This window comes from Garra rufa, chromosome 24 (genome assembly GCF_049309525.1).
Source record: "Garra rufa chromosome 24, GarRuf1.0, whole genome shotgun sequence".
Lineage (NCBI taxonomy): Eukaryota > Metazoa > Chordata > Actinopteri > Cypriniformes > Cyprinidae > Garra > Garra rufa.
In genome coordinates, this window is record NC_133384.1 from 22,433,645 (window position 1) to 22,457,869 (window position 24,225).

Below are 24,225 nucleotides of genomic sequence, written 5' to 3' on the forward strand. Positions count from 1 at the left end.
AAAAATCAACAGGTGGGCTTATATGGTACATTAGCTTTTTAGGGTCTCTTCCCCTCTATAAAAAAAACTATGTGTTCACTTCTCACTGCTTTCCTATTACACAAAGATATGTTTTTATATATAACTGTATAGCACTGTTTTTTTTCCAGAACCGTTGACATTAATGGTGATTTTTAGAAATATTTTTGTACTGCTATGTAATATCAAATTTCCACTTTCATTTTCTGTGTAACTTAATGCCAGTAGCTGCACGGAAAACATTGGGTTCATAAAGACAAACTGAAATGTGGAACAGAACTTAAAACTAGGCCTGTCAATCAGTGCTTTAATGAATAACTACATAAATGAATTCAATGACATTATTGTGAGTAAATCACTGAATAGACATTATAAAAACAGTGATGAAATGCTAATATTTTAATAAACAGTTCATTGTACTAAATGTGTTAAATTGGCAGCCCTGAATAACGCATCAAACAGGACACAATCTGAGTTCTGTTTTCCACTTTATTTATTTATCCATTTTAACCATTCGGTCTTTAAATGGCAAAATTTGTCATAATCCATTTAGCAGGTATTCATAAGCTATATTTGCTGCCAGAGCAGCAGTAGCACAAGCATAACAAGGTGCAGAGTGATGCTTGAAATGCATATGAGCTTGAGATGGGCACAAACACATACCAACGCCTTGACCTCTCTCACCCTGGACCAGCAGTGATAAAGCTTAAAGGCTCTGAAGCATTGTAAAGCTACTTTTGTAAGGTTGTATTATGTTGGATATTCTTGAAGAATGTGACATTTCAGTCGCCTTTAAGTTTTGAATGTTGTGTTGATGTGTAAATATGTTGGACAGACTAGATCAACCAAGGTTGAACAGATGTGATGGATTGTATGTCTAATAAATATACGACGAAGATTTCTACAAGTCATTTTCATGTCCAATACTGTTAAAAACACACAAAACAATCAAGAACGTATAAAAACAAAGTGAAATACAAAAGTGGATTGCTCAGTGAAAGAACTGTTGTCAAATTTCTAACCCCCAAAAAAGGTTTAAATAAAATAATAGCATTAAAATTCCCTCAAAATATCACACTACAATAAAACATTGCTCTGTTAAAATTAGAATAGTTGCATTTTGACTGTGATATGGTCCCATTTTAAGGCCTAGATCAATTTAAGTCCATTTAAAATATTAATATTTTAATCGTAACTATAATGGTGATAATACTACTCCTTTTGTAGCAGTAACCAATCATATTGCACTTTCATGTAAAAAAAAAACAAAAAAAAAACTGAGCCTAATGTTGGTATGAGATTCTTTCTCTAGAAACAGAAGCTGATTACAAGTTAAATATTTCTACAGCACAAGGATTTGCCAAGTACACTAGGGGGTTGAAAAAGGAATACTCAGTTTTTGCAGCTACAGTGAGTCAGTCTTACTTTTATGAGTACATATTAAATGTGCATTCGTTTCACTCCGCACTCGCAGCAGAACTTGGCCCAGTCCACAGGGTACTTGGTCCCACACTCATGGCAAAACTTAGTGCCTGTTGCGGAAAAGTTGATTTCATTTTCGGTTTTCACATCATTCCTAACAAAAGAAGAACATCAAGATGTGAATGAGTCAGTGTTGACTATTTAAAACAAAACCGAAACCCACGTTATGTTAGACTGGCCTAAAACATTGACAACTGACTAAACCGATGTTCTAGAAAAACTAAAGATTGAATTCCATTTCATTTGCATTTATCGCCACAAGTACCAGGAAGGCACTCACAAATAAACAGTACAGCTGTGTCGTACACCAATGGCATACCTTGAAATACAGTTGTCTGCATTTTGGACCTTCTTCTTGTTCATCCCTATACCAGAAGGTGGATTTTTAAGCGAGCTTTGTAAAACCATGCCCTTGGGTTTCATGTTCCCTCTACAAACACAAAAGTAATGAAGGTCTTAAAGCATGGAGAAAATGTCAAAGTTCAGGTCTGGTCAGTGAGCTGGTGTCTTACTCAGAGGGAGGGCTGGTCAAGCCAGAGGAGGTGTTCCGTAATGGAGAGTATCCTAATGATACGCTCCTCACTGAACCAGTGGATGAGGTTTTGCTGCTAGGAATACCTGTGGAGGGAGATGGGAAAGAGCTTTTAGAACCATTGACAGATATATGAATTAAAAAAGTACACTTTGTTTTGCAAGTCTTTGCTTTGTGCGAGGAACAAGGCCAAAAATATTTAAATATACAGTGTCTATCGAAAGTATTCATACCCCTTCTTTTTTTTCCCTCACGTTTTGTTATGTTGCAGCCTTATGTTCAACTGGTTTAAATTATTTTTTCCCCTCATCAAACTACAGTCTATACACCATTATGACAAAGCAAAAACAGAGTCACAACTTCGTAAATTTATTAAAAATAAAAAAGCTGAAATAAGTACATTATAAGTATTCATACCCCTAACTCAGTACTTAGCTCGAAGCACCTTTACAGCCTTTTTGGGTATGATCCGACAAGCATCCGTACACATCAGTATTTGGTAAATTATCTATCATTCTTCCACTCACCTTTTCACCTCTCAAGCTCTGTCAGGTTGGATGGAGACAGAGGTACATTTTTCAGGTTTCTCCAGAAATGTTTGATTTGTCTATAGGCCAGCTCTTGCTGTGTGCCTACTTTCTTGTTGGAATGTGAACCTTCTGCCCAGACTTTAATTTTGGGATGGTACTCTCCAGGTGATGAGCAGTGCCTGGTTTCCTCCATCAGACCAGAAAATCTTGTTTCTCACAGTCTGAGGGTCCTTTAGATGCATTTTTTTGCAAATTCCCAGTGTGTTTTTTAATGTGTCTTCTCTGAGGAGAGGATTAAGTCTTGCCATACCGCCATAAAGCCCAGATGGGTGGTTACAGTGATGTTTGTCCTATCTCCACATATGATCATGGAGCTCAACTAAAGTGAAAGTGACCATCAGGTTCTTGGTCACTACTCTAACCAAAGCCTTCATGTTTCTGAGCTCTAGTCAGTTTTTTTACAACAGGGTTGTTGTTTTTTTGCTCTGATATGCATTTTCAGCTATTAGTCCTTTTTATTATAATGTTTGTATTTCCAAATCATACACATTTAATTGAATTATGCCATAGGTTAACTCCGCTCAAAGTGTAGTAACATTTACAAGCAATATGAATGCTCCAGAGCTAAGCGTATGAATACTTATGCAATGGAATCATTTCAGTTTTTTATTTGTAATAAATTTGCAAAGATGTTAAAAACCTGTTTTTTGATTTGCCATTATGGTGTATGGAGTGTAGACTGATGTGGGAAAAAAAGTAATTTAAAGCAGTTTAAAGCAGCAACATAACAAAATGTGAAAAAAATGAGTTTGACAAGGCACTGTATATATCAAAATAGGTTGTGTTCTAGGAGTACAACAACCCCCCTTACAAGTAATAGATGCTTAAACTTAGTGGCACTAATGTGCCACAAATGTTCTGGAGAGCTTCGAAAGACTATTTTACTTTTTTTTTACAGATGTTAAAAATGAAAGTATTAAAAGGAGACAACTGGAGGTTGGACAAACTTAGAATAATACATGCACAGGATCATTGTTACTGTTGCCTACAATAAATAACAAATAAATAAATAAAAATCCTTTTTTTAATCCCCATGAATCATACAGAGTCCCCACCCTGAGCGAGCTGCACAGCCATGTGTATCTTCAAAAACAGCATTCAAGTATGAAATGTCTTCTTATTAGGGATAAAGAAGTACTTCAGTTTCGAGCAGTGAGTGATTTTCTGTGCTTGCGTCATATTAACATCATAGACAGCAGTATATGTACTCTATATTACACTGCTGTCAACTTAATACACAGATCTAATTTAACATATGATTTATTTTCCAGCTGTTTACCATCACAGACATAACGGACTGTGTTTTTGTAACTTATGTGTGTTTTTAACATAAACGTGTGTATTTGAAAGTTATAGCGCAATAAGACATGAAAGAGAATTTATTTCACTCAGCAAATGGACCAGTGGCCAAGACATGGCTACAAGAGAGAAATCTGAAGAGTTTAAACCAAAGCTGCTTTTCTACCCTCACACTTCTGAATATATCTGTATTTTGTTGGCCGTATACTAAATTTAATATCTGTGGTCAATTGTCAAAAATTATTTTATGTTGGCATGTCTAATAAAGGCCTCTCAGCATTCAATTTGGATTTCAGTTGAATGAAGTGTATTTTTTCCATAACACTGTGTTCCATCATAAAACATAGATCACTCCAGGTCATTCTTTATATGTTATCTTAAACACACAGGATCAGTGCTTGGACCAGTTTCAGTGCTCTGAAAGTTATTTTTTGCACTCATGGGATGCTTAGAGACATCTGGGTCAGCACATGCAGGAAGCATTAAATGTATTTATAAGAATAAGGGAGTGCTAAATACATTAGAAATATTAGTTGTTGACAGATGCCACACAGATCTTTGTCTCCAGATCCAGCCAGCTGACGAACATCTAGAGCAATCCTGTGCTCTGAGTTACATTTATAACACAGCAATGATGAATGCGGCCTGTGAAATTGTCATGTTTCCAAACCCGTAAGACCTTCGTTCATCTTCGGAACACAAATGAAGATATTTTTGATGTAATCCAAAAGCCTTCTTTATAGACAGCAACTTAATTAGCATGTTCAAGGGCAAGAAAGGTAAGGACATTGTTAAAATAGTGACATCAGTGGCTCAACCGTAATTTTATGAAGCTACGAGAATACTTTATTTGCGCAAAAATAATGACTATTTATTACTGACTTCTGTGTCAATCGTACATTCATTTGAAGATTGAATGTGAAATTATTTAATATAGAAGCATAATTTAAAACTTTAAAATATTAGGTGGGATTAATCATGATTTATTTCAGAAAAAAAAAATATCGATTGACAGCTCCAGTAAAAACAGATAAGATAATACAAGCCAGATTTGAAGCACTAAAAACGTATCTGTTTTTGCTTACTAAAGCGACTGAACACTGGAGCAATCCTGTAAGCTTGCTTGATCTGGTTGTGCCATGTTTCACAAAAGTGATTCTTGATGAAATAAGAGGGAAATAATTGATTGAAACGACTCCATACCTGTGGCAGCACCCGGCCCATAGGCTGAGCGCTGAGGTAGACGAGAAGACACGGTGGACGCTGTGGATACAGCAGGAGAGTTTGTCTTCTTTGGTGCAGGAGGCTTGTACTGCAGATACAGAAAAATGCAATGTTTAAAATCAATCCACTCAAGTCACTCTAAACAAATGGTGCAACTGAGGGGAATATAATTACGGAAACAAACTATCAATTTCCACACACTCTGCAGAGCAATATTTAGACACATATTTAGTGCCGCCCACTCAAGCAGTTAAGTTTGTCTAGCTTCATTTGTGACCCCTTAATAGCCATTATACTTAGTACTTTTTCATGAATAAGCAGTTTAAAGGACAAGTGTGCTCGTTAAAAGCAGCAAATCGGGAGACCGTCTTCACAAAATATTTTTCTTCTAAATAGAAGTATAAGTTACCTCTTAAAGGAGTAGTTCACTTCCAGAACAAAAGTGTACAGATAATGTACTCACCTTGTTGTCATTCAAGATGTTCATGTCTTTCTTTCTTCAGTGTAAAGAAATGATGTTTTTTGAGGAAAACATTTCAGGATTTCCCTCCATATATGGACTTCTATGGTGCCCGTGAGTCTGAATTTCCAAAATGCACTTTCAATGCAGCTTCAAAGGGCTCTAAAAGATCCCAGCCAAGGAAGAAGGGTCTTATCTAGTGAAACGATCTGTCATTTTCTTAAAAATAAATAAATAATATACATTTTAACCTCAAATGCTCATCTTGTCTAGCTCTGTGTGCACTCTGTGCATTCTGGTTCAATATAGTTAGGGTATGTCAAAAAAACTCCCATCTCATTTTCTCCTCTAACTTCAATCGTCCTACATCGCTGCAGAAGTCCCGACCCAGTGTTTACAAAGTGAACGTGCAAAGAAGGTCAAATGCCTTTTACACAAAAAGGTAGTGTTCCGACATACCCTAACTATTTTGAATGGGACTGCACAAACTATGTATGCGCATGGCAGAACTGGAAAAGACAAGCATTTGAGGTTTAAAAGTATATAAATGGTAATTATTTTTAGAAAATGACTGATGGTTTCACTACATAAGACCCTTCCTCGACAGGGATTTTTTAGAGCCCTTTAAAGCTGCACTGAAACTGCATTTTGGAATTTCAAACTCGTGGACACCATAGAAGTCCCCTGTATGGGGATAATTCCAGATATTTTTTTCCACAAAAAACTATTTATTTACGACTGAAGAAAGAAAGACATAAACATCTTGGATGACAAGAGTGTGAGGGGGTGAGTATACAGTACAGACCAAAAGTTTGGACACACCTTCTCATTCAAATGAATGAGAAGGTGTGTCCAAACTTTTGGTCTGTACTGTATATTTTTCTGTTTATTAAAGCTTTTACTCTACATTTGTGCAGTTTTCAGTGGGTTAGTGATATTTTTTAAATATATATAAAATAATAAATAAATATTTTTTAAATGGGTTTTTATACAAAAACTGCTTTTTTTATGTAAAATTCACTTTATAAAAGACCCACATTTCTAACTTTAATTCATGGGGATAACATGGATAATTTCACATGGTTTAGTGTAAGATTTTTGCCCATCTTTTGGAAAATCCAGTTTTAAAAGTAAAAAAAAAAAACCTTTTACCAGTAGGTGGCTGCAGAGCTCCACTATTTTCTATTTGACCACCTGAAAGATATTTTTTCACATGTTTTTTCAGTTGAATTCATATCTACAGTACAGGCCAAAAGTTTGGACACACCTGAATGAGAAGGTGTATCCAAACTTTTGGTCTGTACTGTATATCTGTACATTTTTGCTCTGGAAGTGAACTACTAATTTTAAACCTATTCACAAAGCAGCTGAGACCAACTTTACTAAGAATGAGGAGCAATCTTAATAAGCTAAGAGAAAGGGTGGGGTTGACCTTGTTGCTATGACATCAAGCTTACAAGCTACTAACAGTGATTACAGTTATTGTAGAACTAGGCATCATGTTGCCATATTCAGATGTGGACTAACAGTCACTGATTAAACAAGTATATATTCAGCTAATTATCAGATTCCTGCATTTCTGCATCCTGTAAAACATATGTGGATATGCATACTAGCAGCCTTTTAACTTAACAGCTTAGAATAACCATGGCTAATAATAAGACGCTGTGCAAACATGAAAACGATCTTTTACTTCTGGCTCATTTCGTATATATGAAAAGAACTCACCCTTCAGGCATCCTTGGTGTATATGACTGCTTCTTTCAGAAGAATGCAATCAGAGTTTTATCAAAAATTATCCTGGCACTTCCAAGCTTTAGAATGCCATAGTGTTTTTCTTTATCAGTCCAAACCAAGTCCAATAAAGTGCACCTATCCATAATAAAAAGTGCCTCACATGGCTGTGTGACTAAAGGCTTCCTGTAGCGAATCAATGCATTTTTATAAGAAAAATATCCATTATTTAAAACGTAATAATCATTTTAAGCTAGCATGTGCTAATAGTTGTACACAAAAGCTGCTCCAGGTGGATGACGGACATATGCGTAGCGCATTCACCTCTGAGTCTCGTGTAAGGAAAACCAGTCTCCTCTTGGCTTATATCGAAATCCTTTTGCATTTTTCTTAAACTTCTAATTCGTGACCATTGTTTTGTTTGCCACGGTCCATCTGTGTTCGTCACTTCTGAGCAATGTATGCGATGTATACCATCCAGAGCAGCTTCTGTACAACTGTTAGCGCAAGCTTTTATAATAATAAATTTATTATTGGGGGGTTAAATATGGATATTTTTCTTAGAAAAACACATCGATTAGCTATAGGAGGCCTTTATTCACCACCTAGAGCCGTGTGAGGCACTTTTGTTATGGATGGATGCACTTTATTTGACTTGTTTTGGACTCTTAAAAAGAAACACACAGTCATGCTGGAATAGAAGAGGGACTTCCCCCAAATTGTTCCCAAAAAGTTGGAAGCAACAGCATTGTCTGAAATATTCTGGTATGCTGAAACATTACAGTTTAAAAAAAAAAAATGCTTAGACACAGTTTTTGAAATTAATGGCATCGATGGTTCCATGAAGAACCTTGAACATCCATGGAACCTTTCAAAAGCAGAAAAGGTTCTGTATAGTGGAAAAAAAGATTCTTTAGATCTTTAAAAATGGTTCCTTAAAGAACTGCTCACTGAAAGGTTCTTTGGGGAACCAAAAATGGTCCTCCTATAGCACATCAGTTTTTGTTGTGTGTCTTGCTGTTTCATTTGAAATTAACTCAAAGTCAGTGACAACACCTGACCATGATGTCAGACAAATCTCCTGAAGGCATCGATGCATAATACCTTATCTAGTCAGTACGAGATTTCCAACTGGACTGTTCTGCTTGCATTGGCAAAATGATTATTAAAGGAAAGTTTTAGTAATGAATTCACTGTATCGACAGCCTATTTGAAGAAAGGCTTGGCTGACCCAGTTTAAAGGCCCAGGGTGTACCAGGAGGGCTATGCTTTGCTTCTGTGTACCTGTTGTAACCATGGACAAACATTCATACAGTATATGCAAGACCTCAACATGCCCAGTAACATGAAAATTACTGTAACAAAGTTACCCTTTAAACTAAGAGAGCATTGGAGCACAAAGGCTTGTGAGATTATGCGAGCAAAATATCTCACATATTGTGAAGTTTGTTGAAAAACAGGTTCTAGGTGGCATCTGACCACGTGTTTGCTGCTTAGTCATTCCGTGTCAATTCAACTAAAGGTCCCCGGATCAAATTTTTGATTTTGCTAATATTTTTTCTGTAGAAAGATAGACATGTATAGTGATGAAAGCCAAAATATTAAATGTCATGGATGAATATTTACTGAATAATCCATTTTCTAGAGGGGGGTCAAAATGACAATTTCCACCTGAGATTCAAAGCCAAAAATGGTCAAACAGCATCTTTTAAGTTTCTTCTCCAAAGTTTGCATGTCTGTAACTCAAGATGTATTAAAGATATCTTAATGCCCTTTTAAATATTGGGTATTAACAAATGTTCATTTAGGCAACTTCAGTGTTAAGACCCTATATGGTTTGGTTAAAAGAGATATTGCAATTTCAAAATGGCTCTTATAGAATAAATAGAATAATCAGATGTCGATAAATTATCCTATGAATGATCAATAATAATTGGCGTTCTAATAGAGTCAGATTAGATAATAAAAAGCTCCACTTAACTTCCATCTCCGACTCTGGACAGCATCTAAGGCAGGGATGGGCAACTTCGGTCCTAGAGGCCCACTGTCCTGCAGAGTTTAGCTCCAACCCTATTCAAACATACCTAAACTCTGCAGAACAGTAATGTCTTACAGTAATGCATGAAGAGAACTGAGGAAGGGCATTAAAGAGGCATATAGAGGGCCATTTAAAAAATAACAACCTTCACAGCATGTGGAGAGGTATAAAAGCCATAACGGACTATAAGAGCAGCACTACACTGACCAGCCATGATTCCACACTTCCTGATACCTTGAATCAGTTCTTTGACAACCATACTGGCAAAGTGAAAACTCAGACAATTCCACCATCCAGGGAGGAGCCGTTACTGGCCTTGGAGTGTCATCAGGTGAAATCCACTCTGAAGAACATTGACTTTACCAAAGCATCAGGATCAGACATGGTGCCGGGTTGTACGTTGAAGTCATGTTCTGGCCAATTAGCAGAAGTGTTTCAAAGCCACCACTATTGGCCCTGTACCTAAGAAGCAAGCAGTCAGGTGTCTCACTGACAATTGCCCCATCGCCCTTACACCAATTATTATAAAGTGCTTTGTGAGGCATGTCTTATCTCACATCTAACGGAGGACACAATCTCAATCACACTTCACACAAGCTTGTCACATCTTGAGCATCCCAACACAAAGTTTAGGATGTTATTTGTGGACTTTATCTCTGTGTTTAATCAGTAGTGCCTCATAAACTGGTAAACAAGCTCAGAAACCTGGGATTAACCACCAAACTCTGTTCATGGATTTCAGACTTTCTTACAAACAGACCACAGACTGTCAGGGTGGATGATTGTATTTCATCTACTCTCACCCTGAACACAGGAGTACCGCAGGGTTGTATCCTCAGTCCAGCCCTTTTCACTTCATTTGCACATAACTGTACACCTATCCATTCTTCTAAATGAAATGACAAGACACACTATAGGGAAGAAGTTCAACATCTGGTCAAAGTGGTGTTCAGAAAATGAGCTGGTTCTGAACACCACTAAAACAAAGTACCAAGTGAACGAGCTAGGGGATTATTCTTATTGGGCAAAGAAAGTAACTGTGCAAACAAAACAGGCAAATTACAGAAGTCAGACGTTTCTTGTAGTTGGCCACCAGGTTTGCACACATCTCAGGAAGGGATTCTGTCCCACTCCTTTTTGCAGATCCTTTCCAAGTCATTAAGATTTTAAGGCTGATGTTTGGCAACTCAAACCTTCAGGTCCCTCCACTGATTTTATAAGGGCTTAAGGTCTGGGAACTGGCTAGGCCACTCCAGGACCTTAATGTGCTTCTTAAGCCACTCCTTTGTTGCCTCTGCCGTGTGTTTTGGCATTTTTATGCTGGAATACCCATCCACAACCCATTTTCAGTGAGGGAAGGAGGTTCTCACCCAAGATTTGATGGTACATGGCCCCGTCCATCGTCCTTAGCAGAAAAACACCACCAAAGCATAATGTTTTCACCTCCATGTTTGACAGTGGGTTTTTTGAAGGTCATAGGCAACCCTGTTCCTTCTTTCATTATACTGCCACCTTAAGGTTAAAAACAGTATTGCATCAAAATGGCTTCTACAAATATATATCTGTTTTATTTTTTATACAAGTCGACTGCTCCCTAGACATGCTATTGGGAGAAAAAAAAACAGTGGTGGCTAAAGACGAAGTCATTATTTCTTATTTCTGCAAGAGAATGTGTGTTAAGTCACTTTGTCTAAATATGGAATTGGACAAGCTCATAAATTAGGGCAAAAAGAACACTTGGCTAATCCCAAAAACATGTACACTATTAGTCACAGAAATGAACACGTGTTTGCAGGAACTCTTCAGGGTAGTGAAATTAAAATACAATGTGCAAATTGACATAGGAGATGGAGTTTTAAAAAAGATATTATTAAACAAGTCCCTGATAAAGTAAAATCGTTGCCTTGCTTACATCAAAGGCCAGTAAATATATTTCAGAAAAGGGACATTGTGCAAAACATGCGTAAAGCTGAACCTTCTCTGAGAGGGAGATGAGAGGGTCTGTATTATTTACTATTGGAATCACAATGGTTAACTTGGATGATGTGTCCCTTAAAGAAGAAGTTCACTTCCCGAACAAAAATGTACAGATAATTTACTCATTCCCTTGTTATCCAAGATCTTCATGCCTTTCTTTCTTCAAACGTAAAGACATAGTTTTTTTGAGGAAAACATTTCAGGATTTCTCTCCATATATTGGACATTTTATATACTTTTTAACCTCAAATGCTTATCTAGTTCTGTGTGCTCTATGTATTCCAGTTCAAGAAGTTTAGGGTACAGTAGGTTGAAAAAAAAAATCCCATTTCATTTTCTCCTCCACCTTTAAAATCATTCTACATCGCTGCAGAAGTGCCGACCCAGTGTTTACAAAGTGAACATGCAAAGAAGTTCAAACGGCCGAAGTTGGAGAAGAAAATGAGATAGGAGTTTTTCGACCTACCCTAACTATCGTGAACCGGAATACAGAATGTTCACGCAGAGCTACACAAGACAAGCATTAGAGGTTAAAAAGTATATAAATTCTATTTTTTTTTTTTTTAAAAACAAAATAACTCGATAAGACCCTTATTCCTCGGCTGGGATCGTTTAGAGCTTTTTGAAGCTTCATTTTGAATTTTGAAAGTTCAAACTCGGAGGCACTATAGAAGTCCACAATATGGAGAGAAATCCTGAAATGCTTTCCTCAAAAAACATAATTTCTTTACGACTAAAGAGAGAAAGACATGAACACCTTGGATGACAAGGGGGTGAGCAAATTATCTGTACATTTTTGTTCTGGAAGTTAACTTCTTTAAATACACATTTTTTTGTATTATAAATTTTTATATAAATATTTTTTTTTCTTTTTAACGTTACAAAAGTGTTTTTTTTTTTTTTTTTTTTTTTTGCTGTTTGATTAATATGAATGACAGACAGTCAGTTATTTAAAACCTAAATTACTGTGTTTACAAGGATACTTGGAAAAAAAAAAACAGGCATTTTGGCACAGTGGTGGCCAAAATCAGAACACTAATATTTTTTCTGCAGTTTACATTTCCAAACCTTCATTTCACCATTTTTTATACTACTTCTGTCAGATTTTTGATTGCACAAGGACAACAGCCAGTGCTCCACACTGAAATCTGATCTCATCATCATCCAGTCTGTCTGGAATCCAGAAGTATATCCAGAAGAACTGTGGCAACGTCTCCAAGATGCTTTAAGAGACCTACCTGCAAAGCTACCTGAAAATATGCACAAGTGCACCTAGGGCAAAAGTACCAGTATATCGCCCACAGAGAAAATTTGTAGTATTTCCATTCCATTTTAGGATGCAGATGGAAGGAATGTAAGTATTAGCTAACATGAAGATTATGAGAGATATCAGGTGGCATTGAATCACAATTTAATAAACATTTAATAAGATTAGAAAGACTGACATTACTCATTCCAAGACTCAGAATTGGACGCTTTGGTAAAGAGCATGTAAAAACAAGCATGTATGCCAAACTCATTTAATAAATGAAGGTTGATAATTGTTTAAGAGGGGGGATTATGACGGAATTTTATTATGAATCATAACTAGTATTTCTTTATCATGTAAGCTTAAAGGGATAGTTCACCCAAAAATGAAAATTTGATGTTTATCTGCTTACCCCCAGGGCATCCAAGATGTAGGTGAATTTGTTTCCTCAGAAAAACACAAACGAAGATTTTTAATGAAAACCGGTGCAGTCTGCCAGCCTTATCATGGGCGTGGATGGGCACCAAACCTTTAAAAGTAAACAAAAACATGCACAGACAAATCCAAATTACACCCTGCGGCTCGTGATGATACATTGATGTCCTAAGACACGAAACGATCGGTTTTTGTGACAAACTGAACAGTATTTATATCATTTTTTACCTTTGATACACAGCCACGTCCATCTGTCATGAGCACGAGTTTGGCATCAGTCACGTCACATGTGCACGCGCTCTGTCGTAGAATACGCAAACGCCGGAAGCGATCTGTTGCATGTATACGACACTCATTGTTTCCACAGTGCACAGAGATTGTGGGTATAGCGGCTATTCAAAATGGTAATTACTTGCGCGTATCCTGATTGTTTAAACCGATTTAAAGCTAAAAGATTACGTTTGCTTGCGCAAACTCATCCGGGACTTTTCACTGATTTCCCCTTACGGCGTTTGCGTATTCTACGCTAGAGAGCGTGCACATGTGACGTGACTGATGCCAAACTCGTGCTCCTGACAGATGGACCTGGCAGTGTATCAAAGGTAAAAAATGATATAAATACTGTTCAGTTTCTCGCAAAAAACGATCGTTTCGTGTCTTAAGACATCAATGTATCGTCACGAGCCGCAGGGTGTAATTTGGATTTGTCTGTGCATGTTTTTGTTTACTTTTAAAGGTTTGGTGCCCATCCACGCCCATGATAAGGCTGGCAGACTGCACCGGTTTTCATTAAAAATCTTCGTTTGTGTTTTTCTGAGTAAACAAAGTCACCTACATCTTGGATGCCCTGGGGGTAAGCAGATAAACATCAAATTTTCATTTTTGGGTGAACTATCCCTTTAACATTTGTATGCGTTTGAGAACAGAATGTACCAACACACTAGACCAAGTTAGCATGTTGCAATAACAGGTGCAACAGGGCTCTACAGTACGACCATTAAAGTCGTTCTGCATTTAAGACTGAAAACTGCTGCATGTGATTATGAAAAAAATCTTTAGGAGCACCATGTACGACTGACCCGATCAGCATATTTGTGTTTTTTTCATATTTGTGTATTCAATGAACTAAGATGAGTGACAGCTTTTAATGATTTTTATGGGAGTTCGTAAATGAAATATTGATTTAATACAACCGTTAAATAAACAAGAAGGTAATATTAAGTGACTTACATTGTCTGACTCTAACACTATTGCCTGATTTTGCCCCATTTCGTCATCAAAAATGGTCTGAAACAAGGCACAACTGAGCCGCTGCACATTTCCATTCAAACACAGCAGTGTTTCGTTTATGAATGAACGTGCGTATTTAAATAAATCTAGAGAGCCAATGATTCAATTTCCCATTCATAAACAGTCACTTGCTTTATTCCTGAATGAATAAGCCGTTTGAATAATTTAAATGAATGATATGATTCAGTAATTAAATCAGTCACTTGCTGCCACCTACTGGCAGATTTAGTTTCATTTTTAAAATACTGTATTTTTTTTCAGTTATTTATATCATTTAATCTTTCTGTATTCAAAATTCTATTTTAAAAACATTAATCGCAACATAAATTTATGAATTTGATTACACACTTGGCACCTTTAAACTTACTTGGCCACTTTTGTGTTTTTCTGTGCCACCTCTGTAGTACAAATACATTTTGTTAATACTGATTTGATTTGATTAGTAACTTATTCTTATTCTACTTGTTCTTATTCTTTTGTTTTAATTAGAAATTTTAGAAAGCTTAAAATATATATACACATTTAAGCCCGAAATGATTCATACCCCTGGCAAATTCTGGAGGGAGCTAACGATCAGGGTAATGGCAAGGAGACCCTTAAACCTCAGAGGGGGAGCTCATTGCTAAAGATGAATGGGCAAAAATACCAGTGGAGACATGCAAAAAGCTGGTCAGCAATTATAGGAAGCGTTTGATTGCTGTAATAGTCGATAAAGGCTTTTCTATTGATTATTGAGAAGGGTATGAATAATTTTGGACATGCCACTTTTTGTTAAAATGTAAATAAAAGATGAGTAATCATTTTTTCCACAACGATGCCTCTTGTACATCGTCTTGTTATCTTCTGGGAGACGTCTGTGTCATTTCTAATAAAAAAAAAAAAAAAAAAACTTGCTGGTTGAATAAAAGTAACTTTAAGTTAGAATTTGCCAGGGGTATGAATAATTTCGGGTTTGACTGTATTTTTTTTTTATTTGATATAAAATATACTTTTAATACAATTGCAAAAAATGCCACTACAAAGGTAGAAACAAAATTCCCCTGTTAATCACTTTAAGGAGTCAAATATCATCTTGTAATGAGAAGACAATATTTTGAACAAATTTTTTGGTTATTGATTAGAAGGTGCTACTGAAATTTTGACTGTGCTCCTTTTTTTTAATTAGTAATAATAGTGTAATAGTGTTAGTGTTTAAAAGAGTAATAGCGTTTAAAAGAGACAAGAAGTCCTTTACAACGTTAAGTTTTGGTGAATTCTGTTTATGTTTATCAAGCCTCACCTGAGTCCTGGCTGCGGGTTTGGCTTTATCACTCCCAGGAAACTTGCTCTTGTTGGAGATTCTGGACGCTTGCTCTTTACAGAACTTGATGTGGCGATCTGCTGCATTCTCACTGAAGCGTCGCTGGCAATAGGGACACTGAATATAATCTGAAAAAGTAATTTGCTGTTACCAATCTTACTGTAACTATTTTAAGTGTCAATAAATTACTGTTGTTGTTTTTTTTTTAACCTGGATCATAGGATGGAGGAGGGGGTGGAGGAAGCGGCCCACCGTCTTTCATGACTTGATTTATACCCTTGGCAGCACGAATGGTGGCAATGAATTCTTCATGCTTTCGGCGCCAATTGGACTGCTTCTTCGGTGGTTCAGGCTGAAAAAAAAACTTGTTTAAAAACAGGCAAACAAGTGCAACTACATCAAACAGGAAAGTAGGATAAAATAAATCACCTTCTACATAATCTTCAAAGGGGGAATAAGATGACTTAATTATTTAAAATGTAGGAATGTACCATTATTAAAATTCTGATAATTTACTGGTTACAGCCAAAAATGATAAATGGACTATTTTTAAAATAAAAATCTAAAATAAAATTTCTCAAAAATTTCATTCTGAGATTGTGTTGTTGTTATTAGTATTTTAAGTGTAAAAAAAGAGATCTTCATGATGTCTGTGATTACAAAATTTATCATGAAGAATTTTATTCTATTGATACTCCTATTTTCTGGTAATAAAGTTTGATAAACAAGCTTTACCATTAATACAGCTGAAATACTAAAGAAAATATCTTGAATATTGCATTGGATAACAACAATAGCTGTGTTTTGTATGTCAGGTCAGGTAGATAAACATTATTTATTGTTCCCAGTAGATAAACTTAAGACAAACATCTTGAAATATACTGTATATAAATAAATAAAAATAAAGATTACTCCCTCAGGCTAAGGACACAGCTCTTCTTTGAGGATAAGAAGGACTGACAGAAGTAGGACAGATTTACATTATGGCCCATTTCTTTTCCTGATCTAACATTCTTGGAGACTTCATGAGTGCATCATAAAGTAAGCAAATATTAAACACTGCAGCATTAATACTAGAAGTCCAAGGTGAGACACAAAATTCAGTGATGAGAAAGAAAACTAAATCAAACATTCAACTTACTTTATCAGACTTAGAGCTGCTGGAAGAACTTTGTAACTGAAACATAACCAAAAGGTGCTTTAGAATATTTCATGACATATGAGGGTAGCTATGGAGGAAAACGGCCCTGAATAGTGGGCTCTGTGTGAGACTGATGTCTTTTTCACACTTGGAATGCTTGCTTGAGGGCACACCAGAGTTTAACTGTTCTGAATCAAAAGCATGCTGGTAGGCTGACATTGTTTCGCCAAAGCTATATTTTAAAGTTTCAAACAAGCGGTCTACTGTATTCAGAAAGTTGAAAAAACTTCACACTGCCCCAAAAAACTTTGTAGGGGAGGCCAAGCGTGATGTTCATTTAACCCCTCAGCATTCCCATAAAACTTAACTAAATGCGAAGTGTACCGCTCGTGTTACAATGGAACGCTAACAGGTTAAATTAACCGATAAACAATGGCACAAACAACGGAAAGGTCACGGTTTTGGTTCCTCCAAGATTTAAAGCTTAAAACAAAACATTTATTTAAAGGGTTACTCCATCCCAAAATGAAAATTGTCATTAACCAGTTACCTCCATGTCATTCCAAACCTGTAAAAGCTTAATTCGTATTGAAACACAATTTGATGTTTTTGGATGAAAACCGGGAGCTTTTTGACTGTCTCATTGACTGCCAAATAAATAGCACTGTCAAGGTTTCTTTGCTTACAAATAGTATTCTCATAGCTTCAATGGGACAGTCAAAAAGCTATCGGTTTTAATCTAAAATATCTCAAATTGTGTTGCGAAGACGAACAAAGCTTTTACAGGTTTGGAACGACATGGGGGTAAGTGATTGACAAAATGATCATTTTGGGGTGGAGTAACCCTTTAATCAAGCTTAAAAAAAAAGGCTTTTTTGGATCTGAGCTGCAAGGTGACGTCACCCAGGCACAAACATTTGCATAAACACCGCCTCCAGAGCAAGCCATCGACGAATAGTCATTTTCTCAGTATATGTCCTGCCCACTGGTTTTCAGTAGCTTAACGTCTGATCACTAAAATACGCTTAATGCGAGTGTCATGTCGCGTCATAAGCAAAACTAAATTAGCGTGCGCTTTCTGACGCAGTCCAGGACTTTCTGTCGTCAATAGGACAAATGATGTGAAAGAACGTTCGCTTTGACGCATTTGGTTTAAACAGCTCTTTGTACACATAGAAGGATCCCAGTGTAAGGAACAAGTGGATAGTTTATTCTTCGGTAGGGTTGGGTATCATTTTAATTTTACCGATTCCGATTCCAGTTCGGATTCTGCTTATCGATTCTGATTCTTATCGATTCCTATTTCAGATAAAATAAGATAAAATAAATGAAGTCAAACATTTAGATGTCAAACATGTTTATTCTGTCTTCTGACTATGGTTTTACTGAAAAAAAAAAGAAAAAGAAAAAAAAATATCTAGACTAATATAAATTTCAAAGATTAAACTGGTAAAGACAAACTAATCAATTAGCAATAGCATAAATAAATAAAACCGAACAAATGTCAGATGCAGAAATTTAAATCAAAAGTTTAAAAACACTGTTTTAAGTTAAAAAAAATAGTTTTCTTTTCATAAATAATTTGATTAATCCTCATTACATTTATAAATGATATTCAGTCAGTTAACGATTTTCTTTTGTTCTGTGATTAACATAATGACAGGCAGCAGGTTTATTAGATAGCTGTCTCTTTAACACCAAACACAGATCTAAAAATACTGTTACACATACCGAAACAACATTTTCTCCAGTGGAAATGCACGAAGCTGTTCAAGAACAGACACAGGTCTGGAAGCCGCATTAGGACCGCTGTTCTGTGTGCTTGCGCTTCAGATGTGTGCGCAAGTTCTTTTCCTTCCTGCACTTAAATAGTTTAAGAATCACATTAAAATGTGACTGCGGGAATCATTAAGCGAAATCAAAATACCCGTTTTTTTTTTTTGGAACTGGTTCTAAAATGGAACCGGTTCTCGATACCCAACCCTATTCTTCAAAGCATGTTGTTTTGTAACCGAGGCACAGTGTAAAGGCCCGTTCACACCAAGATAACTATAACTATAAAGATAACATTCTAAAAATAGTTTCGAATTTAAGAGAATAGCAGTGTTAATACCACAACTACAACGATAATGATACAGGGCAGCGATATCGTTGGGATCACTTTCAAAACTTTTTTATTTATTTTTTTTAAAAACTTTTTCAGCTAATCAGACTTCATTCAAATTTAAAAGGCTTGTGCATTTGAAATGGCAGACGACATTGTTGAGAAGCAAACAGACACTGCACAGCAAACAGAGTAACATAAAACATAAAATTACCTCAGGAATTCAGCGCTAGTTTGGACAACATTGTCTAGCCATCTTTGAAGGTGTAGTAGAAAAGAGATCTTACAGTTTTTATTTCCACTACATTGACTATGTAAGAGAAACGTCTAGGTTACGTAGGTAACCCTCGTTCCCTGAAGGAGGGAACGGAGACGTTACATGGGAATTCGCTTAGAATCCAATCATATCTGAGCCTTATACAAAAGGCCAATGAAAATTGGCGAGTGGCATTTGCATGATGCGCCACGCCCCGTACATACGGGTATAAATAGCGACGTCATGCGCCAGTCAGACAGGTTCTTCGCTGAGGAGCCGGGTTGAGCCGGCGTCAGCGCGACGACAGGGACGTGGCAGGGGATGTAACGTCTCCGTTCCCTCCTTCAGGGAACGAGGGTTACCTACGTAACCTAGACGTTCCCCTTCAGTCGAATCACTTCGACGTTACATGGGAACTGACCCTATGGAACAAGCCACGTCCCTGCGCCGCGTTACGCAACGACCACGTGCCGGCAGGCGGACGTGTCAACAGGCGGACGTTAACGTAACCTTCCCAACGCCCTGGGGCCCGAGAAGGGGGGTCCCCAGGGATGCCAGAAACTGAAGCAGGGGTTGGGGGGGCGGAGACATGAATTCTGTCCATGTGAAAATAAGAAATTCAATATATCCATAAGGGGGTTTTAGGGATATACGAGGGAAACAGAGGCCTTCTGGTTGACCCCTGGAAAAATATAGAGAAAAATAGCCACAACCTGCGGGGCGAAGGAGACCCGGCAGGAGCACAGTCAAGAGCTACTCCGCGTCTAGCCCGGACTGAGGGGCATGGAGGACCCAGGTTCGCCGGAGGGAACAGACTGGGAGATAGCGCACGGATCCACGTGGGAATGGCGCAGCAAGCCGACACTAGCCGTCCTCCCGGTCACCTGTCAGAACTCGGGAGGACACGGCCTCTAAGCGAAGGTTGTAAAACCTGGCAAAGGTATTTGGTGTCGCCCAGCCGGCAGCTCTGCAGATGTCCGCTAATGAGGCGCCATGTGCCAACGTGTAGGAAGATGCAACACTCCGTGTGGAGTGGGCATGCAAGCCTAAGGGGCAAGGCTCTCCCTGATACAAGTAAGACAGGGAGATGGCTTCTACCACCCAATGCGCCAACCTCTGTTTGGAGACAGCATTCCCTTTCTGCTGACCTCCGAAGCAGACAAAGAGCTGCTCAGTGCGTCTGAAGTGCCGAGTGCGGTCTACGTAAGTGCGCAGAGCACGGACTGGACACAACGATGCTATAGCTGGGTCTGCCTCCTCCAAGGGCAGAGCTTGCAGGTTCACCACCTGATCGCGGAAAGGCGTGGTGGGAACCTTGGGCACATAGCCGGGCCGGGGTCTCAGGATGACGTGAGAATCGCCGGGCCCGAACTCCAGGCACGCTTCGTCGACAGAGAAAGCTTGCAGATCCCCCACCCTCTTGATGGAGGCCAACGCAGTCAGGAGCGCTGTCTTCAATGACAGAAACTTAAGCTCAACTGAGGCGAGGGGCTCGAAGGGAGGTCCCCGCAGGCCCTGGAGGGCGACGGAGAGGTCCCAAGAGGGTACGAGGCGCGGTCTGGGAGGATTGATCCTCCTAGCGCCTCTGAGGAATCTCACGACCAGAGGGTGCTTACCTAGGGATGATCCATCCACTGCATCGTGATGTGCGGCAATAGCGGCAACATACACTTTGAGAGTCGAAGGGGACAGCCTGCGCTCCAACTTCTCTTGCAGGAAGGAAAGCACTACTGCAATCGTGCATCTCTGTGGGTCCTGTTCTCGTGAGGAAAACCAGTCGACGAATAGACCCCACCTCAGTGCGTACGCCTGCCTTGTAGAGGGGGCTCGGGACTGAGTGATGGTTTCTACCACGGCCTGTGGAAGGCCGGCGAGGTCTGAAGCGTCCCGTCCAGGAGCCAGACGTGCAAATTCCATAGATCGGGACGTGGGTGCCAAATAGTGCCCATCCCCTGAGAAAGAAGGTCCTTCCCTCAAGGGGATTTTCCAGGGAGGGGCTGCCGCGAGGGAAATGAGTTCTGGGAACCAGGTCCTGGCAGGCCAGTATGGGGCGACCAGGAGAACCTGCTCCTCGTCCTCCCTGATCTTGCACAGGGTCTGTGCAAGGAGGCTCACTGGGGGAAAGGCGTACTTGGGCCCGGAGGCCAGCTGTGGGCCAGAGCGTCCCTGCCGAGGGATACCTCGTTGAGGGAGAAGAACTGCTGGCAGTGGGAGGATTCGGGGGAGGCAAACAGATCTATCTGGGCCTCCCCGAAATGCCTCCAAATCAGCTGGACTGTCTCGGGGTGGAGTCGCCATTCTCCAGGGAGGGTGGACTGCCGTGAGAGCTGATCGGCTGCACGGTTGAGTTCCCCCGGAATGTGAATGGCACGTAGCGATTTTAGCCACGTTTGACTCCAGAGGAGCAGACGGCGGGCGAGTTGTGACATGCGACGGGAGCGGAGGCCGCCCTGGCGGTTGATATAAGCCACAGTCGCAGTGCTGTCGGTACGCACAAGTACGTGCTTCTGACGCAACGTCGGTCGGAAGCGACGAAGGGCCAGAAGCACAGCCAACAACTCGAGGCAATTGATGTGCCACTGCAGTCGAGGTCCTGTCCAGGAGCCCGAAGCTGCTTGCCCGTTGCACACAGCACCCCAACCCGTGGTGGAGGCATCCGTGTAAACCACGATGTGCCTGGACACCTGCCCCAGGGGTACTCCGGCCTGGAGAAAGGCAGGGTCTGACCACGGGCTGAACAGGCGGCGACACTGCGGGGAAACGCCAATCCGGAGTGTGCCACGGTGCCATGCCCGTCTCGGGACTCGGTCGTGTAGCCAGTGCTGAAGCGGTCTCATATGAAGCAAGCCCAGCGGCGTTACCGCGGCCGCAGCTGCCATATGCCCCAGGAGCCTCTGAAAAGTTTTTAGAGGAACCGCTGTCTTGTGCCTGAATAAATCTAGACATCTCAGCACCGACTGAGCGCGCTCGTTGGTGAGACGGGCTGTCATGGAGACCGAGTCCAGCTCCACGCCGAGAAAAGAGATCCTCTGCACTGGGGAGAGTTTGCTCTTTTCTCGGTTGACCTGAAGGCCCAGGCGGCTGAGGTGCTGAAGCACCAGGTCCCTCTGGTCGCAAAGCACCTCTCGAGAGTGGGCTATCAGAAGCCAGTCGTCGAGATAGTTGAGGATGCGGAAACCTGACAGCCAAAGAGGGGCCAGGGCCGCTTCCGCAACCTTGGTGAAAACGCGAGGAGAGAGGGACAGGCCGAATGGGAGAACTTTGTACTGGTATGCTCGACCCTCGAACGCAAACCGAAGAAAGGGCCTGTGGCGAGGAAGAATCGAGACATGGAAGTACGCGTCCTTCAGGTCGATGGCTGCAAACCAATCCTGGGGACGAATGCATGAGAGCATGCGCTTCGTCGTGAGCATCTTGAACGGCAGCCTGAGAAGGGACCGATTCAGGACTCTGAGATCCAGGATGGGTCTTAACCCACCACTCTTTTTGGGCACGATGAAGTAGGGACTGTAAAACCCTGACCTCATCTCGGCTGGAGGGACAAGCTCGATCGCATCCTTCGCCAGTAGGACTGCGACCTCTGCACGCAGGACAGCGGCGTGGGTGTCTGAGTGGACACGAGTGTGAAGGACACCTCTGTACCTGGGCGGAGCTTTGGCGAACTGAATCGCATAGCCGAGACGTACCGTCCGTATCAACCACCGCGAGGGGCTGGGGAGCTGAAGCCAGGCCCCCAAGCGCCTCGACAGGGGTGTCAAGGGAACGTTGACCGACGTGACCGTGGTGGGGCAGCCTAGGGGGGGAACAGGAAGGGGAGACAAGCTGCTCTGAGCAGGGCCTACCTTCTTCCCAGGTTCCCGCGCTGGCGAAAGACAGCTCCGAGTCCGGCTCCGAGAGGGCATCCTGGTGCCGCCCGGAACGGGAACACGGGGCCGAGGCCCCGGAGGTGAAGGAAATTGCTCTTTTATTGAAGTTGTGGGTACCGCCGACCCATGGGCCGGCGGCAGCGTTAAAGTGCACAACATCCCCCGGCCCTCCAGCGGGAGCGGGGACGCAGATGTTCTCGTCCCCTGAAGAACAAACTTCTCCACCTCCGGGTTGCCGGCGTCAGGGACGTTTCGCGGCTCTCTTGCGGGTGTTCTTTGCAGGTCCCTGAGAGGCGGGCGGCGCCACGCCCCCGCGGCCGGCTCGACGTCGGGCCGTCTCCTTCTTGGGTTCAGCAGGCGACGGAGCAGGTTTGGTGGGGGCCGCGGGGGGGCGCCCTCGGCGACGAGCGGGGGGAGGCTGAGCCACCGGCGGCGGGATGGTTTTGGACTCGCGGCGGGGCAGGATGTGTTGAATGGCCTCCCTCTGCTTCTGGACTGCCGAGAACTGCTGGGCAAAGTCCTCGACAGTGTCGCCGAATAGGCCACTCTGGGAGATAGGAGCGTCAAGAAAGCGAGCTTTGTCGACGTCTGCCACCTGGGCCAGAGTGAGCCATAGGTGTCGCTCCTGGACCACGGCTGTGGACATCACCTGACCAAGGGAACGCGCCGTGACCTTCGTCGCCCGTAGGGCGAAGTCGGTGGCGGCGCGGAGTTCTTCCATAACCCCCTGGTCGGGACCACCCTCGTGCAGCTGTTTCAGGGCCTGGGCCTGATAAACTTGGAGGATCGCCATAGCATGCAGGGCGGTGGCGGCCTGTCCAGCGGCGTGGTAAACGCGGCCCGCAAGGGCGGACGAGCGCTCGCACGCCCTGGACGGGAGATGCGGACGATCCCTCCAGGTGGCAGCGCCGCGTGGGCACAAATGCACCGCCACAGCGCGCTCGACCCGGGGAATCGCTGCATACCCCCTGGCCGCCCCGCCATCGAGGGTGGTGAGGGGAGAGGAGCTGGGGCGGGGCCGTGATGAGAAGGGGGCCCGCCAGGATCTCGTCAGCTCCTCGTGCACCTCCGGGAAGAATGGGACCGAGGGGGGGCGAGGTGGAGCCGCGGGGGCCCTCCCCAGGAACCAATCATCCAGCCTAGAAGGATCGGCCGGGGGCACCTGGGGCACCTCCAGACCGATCCCCCTGGCGGCCCGGAGGAGCATAGTCGATAGCTCAACGTCCACCT

At 41.4% G+C, this 24,225-nt stretch overlaps 1 protein-coding gene across 2 annotated transcripts in view; it reads right to left on the reverse strand.

Annotated features, from left to right (window-relative positions):
- Window positions 1-489: 489 nt before the first annotated feature.
- The window catches only part of zc2hc1a (zinc finger, C2HC-type containing 1A), a 28,177-nt gene continuing 4,441 nt past the window's right edge, over window positions 490-24,225 (reverse strand). The window contains exons 4-10 of one of the 2 annotated variants that reach the window (XM_073830467.1): window positions 16,770-16,805; window positions 15,839-15,980; window positions 15,608-15,756; window positions 5,125-5,233; window positions 2,013-2,118; window positions 1,820-1,930; window positions 490-1,594 (exon numbers count right to left, since the gene is read on the reverse strand). In XM_073830467.1, coding sequence (XP_073686568.1) covers window positions 1,459-1,594; window positions 1,820-1,930; window positions 2,013-2,118; window positions 5,125-5,233; window positions 15,608-15,756; window positions 15,839-15,980; window positions 16,770-16,805 — 789 coding nt within the window. In that variant the 3' untranslated portion in view covers window positions 490-1,458. The remainder of the gene's footprint in view (window positions 1,595-1,819; window positions 1,931-2,012; window positions 2,119-5,124; window positions 5,234-15,607; window positions 15,757-15,838; window positions 15,981-16,769; window positions 16,806-24,225) is intronic. The other variant, XM_073830468.1, reaches the window with a different exon arrangement.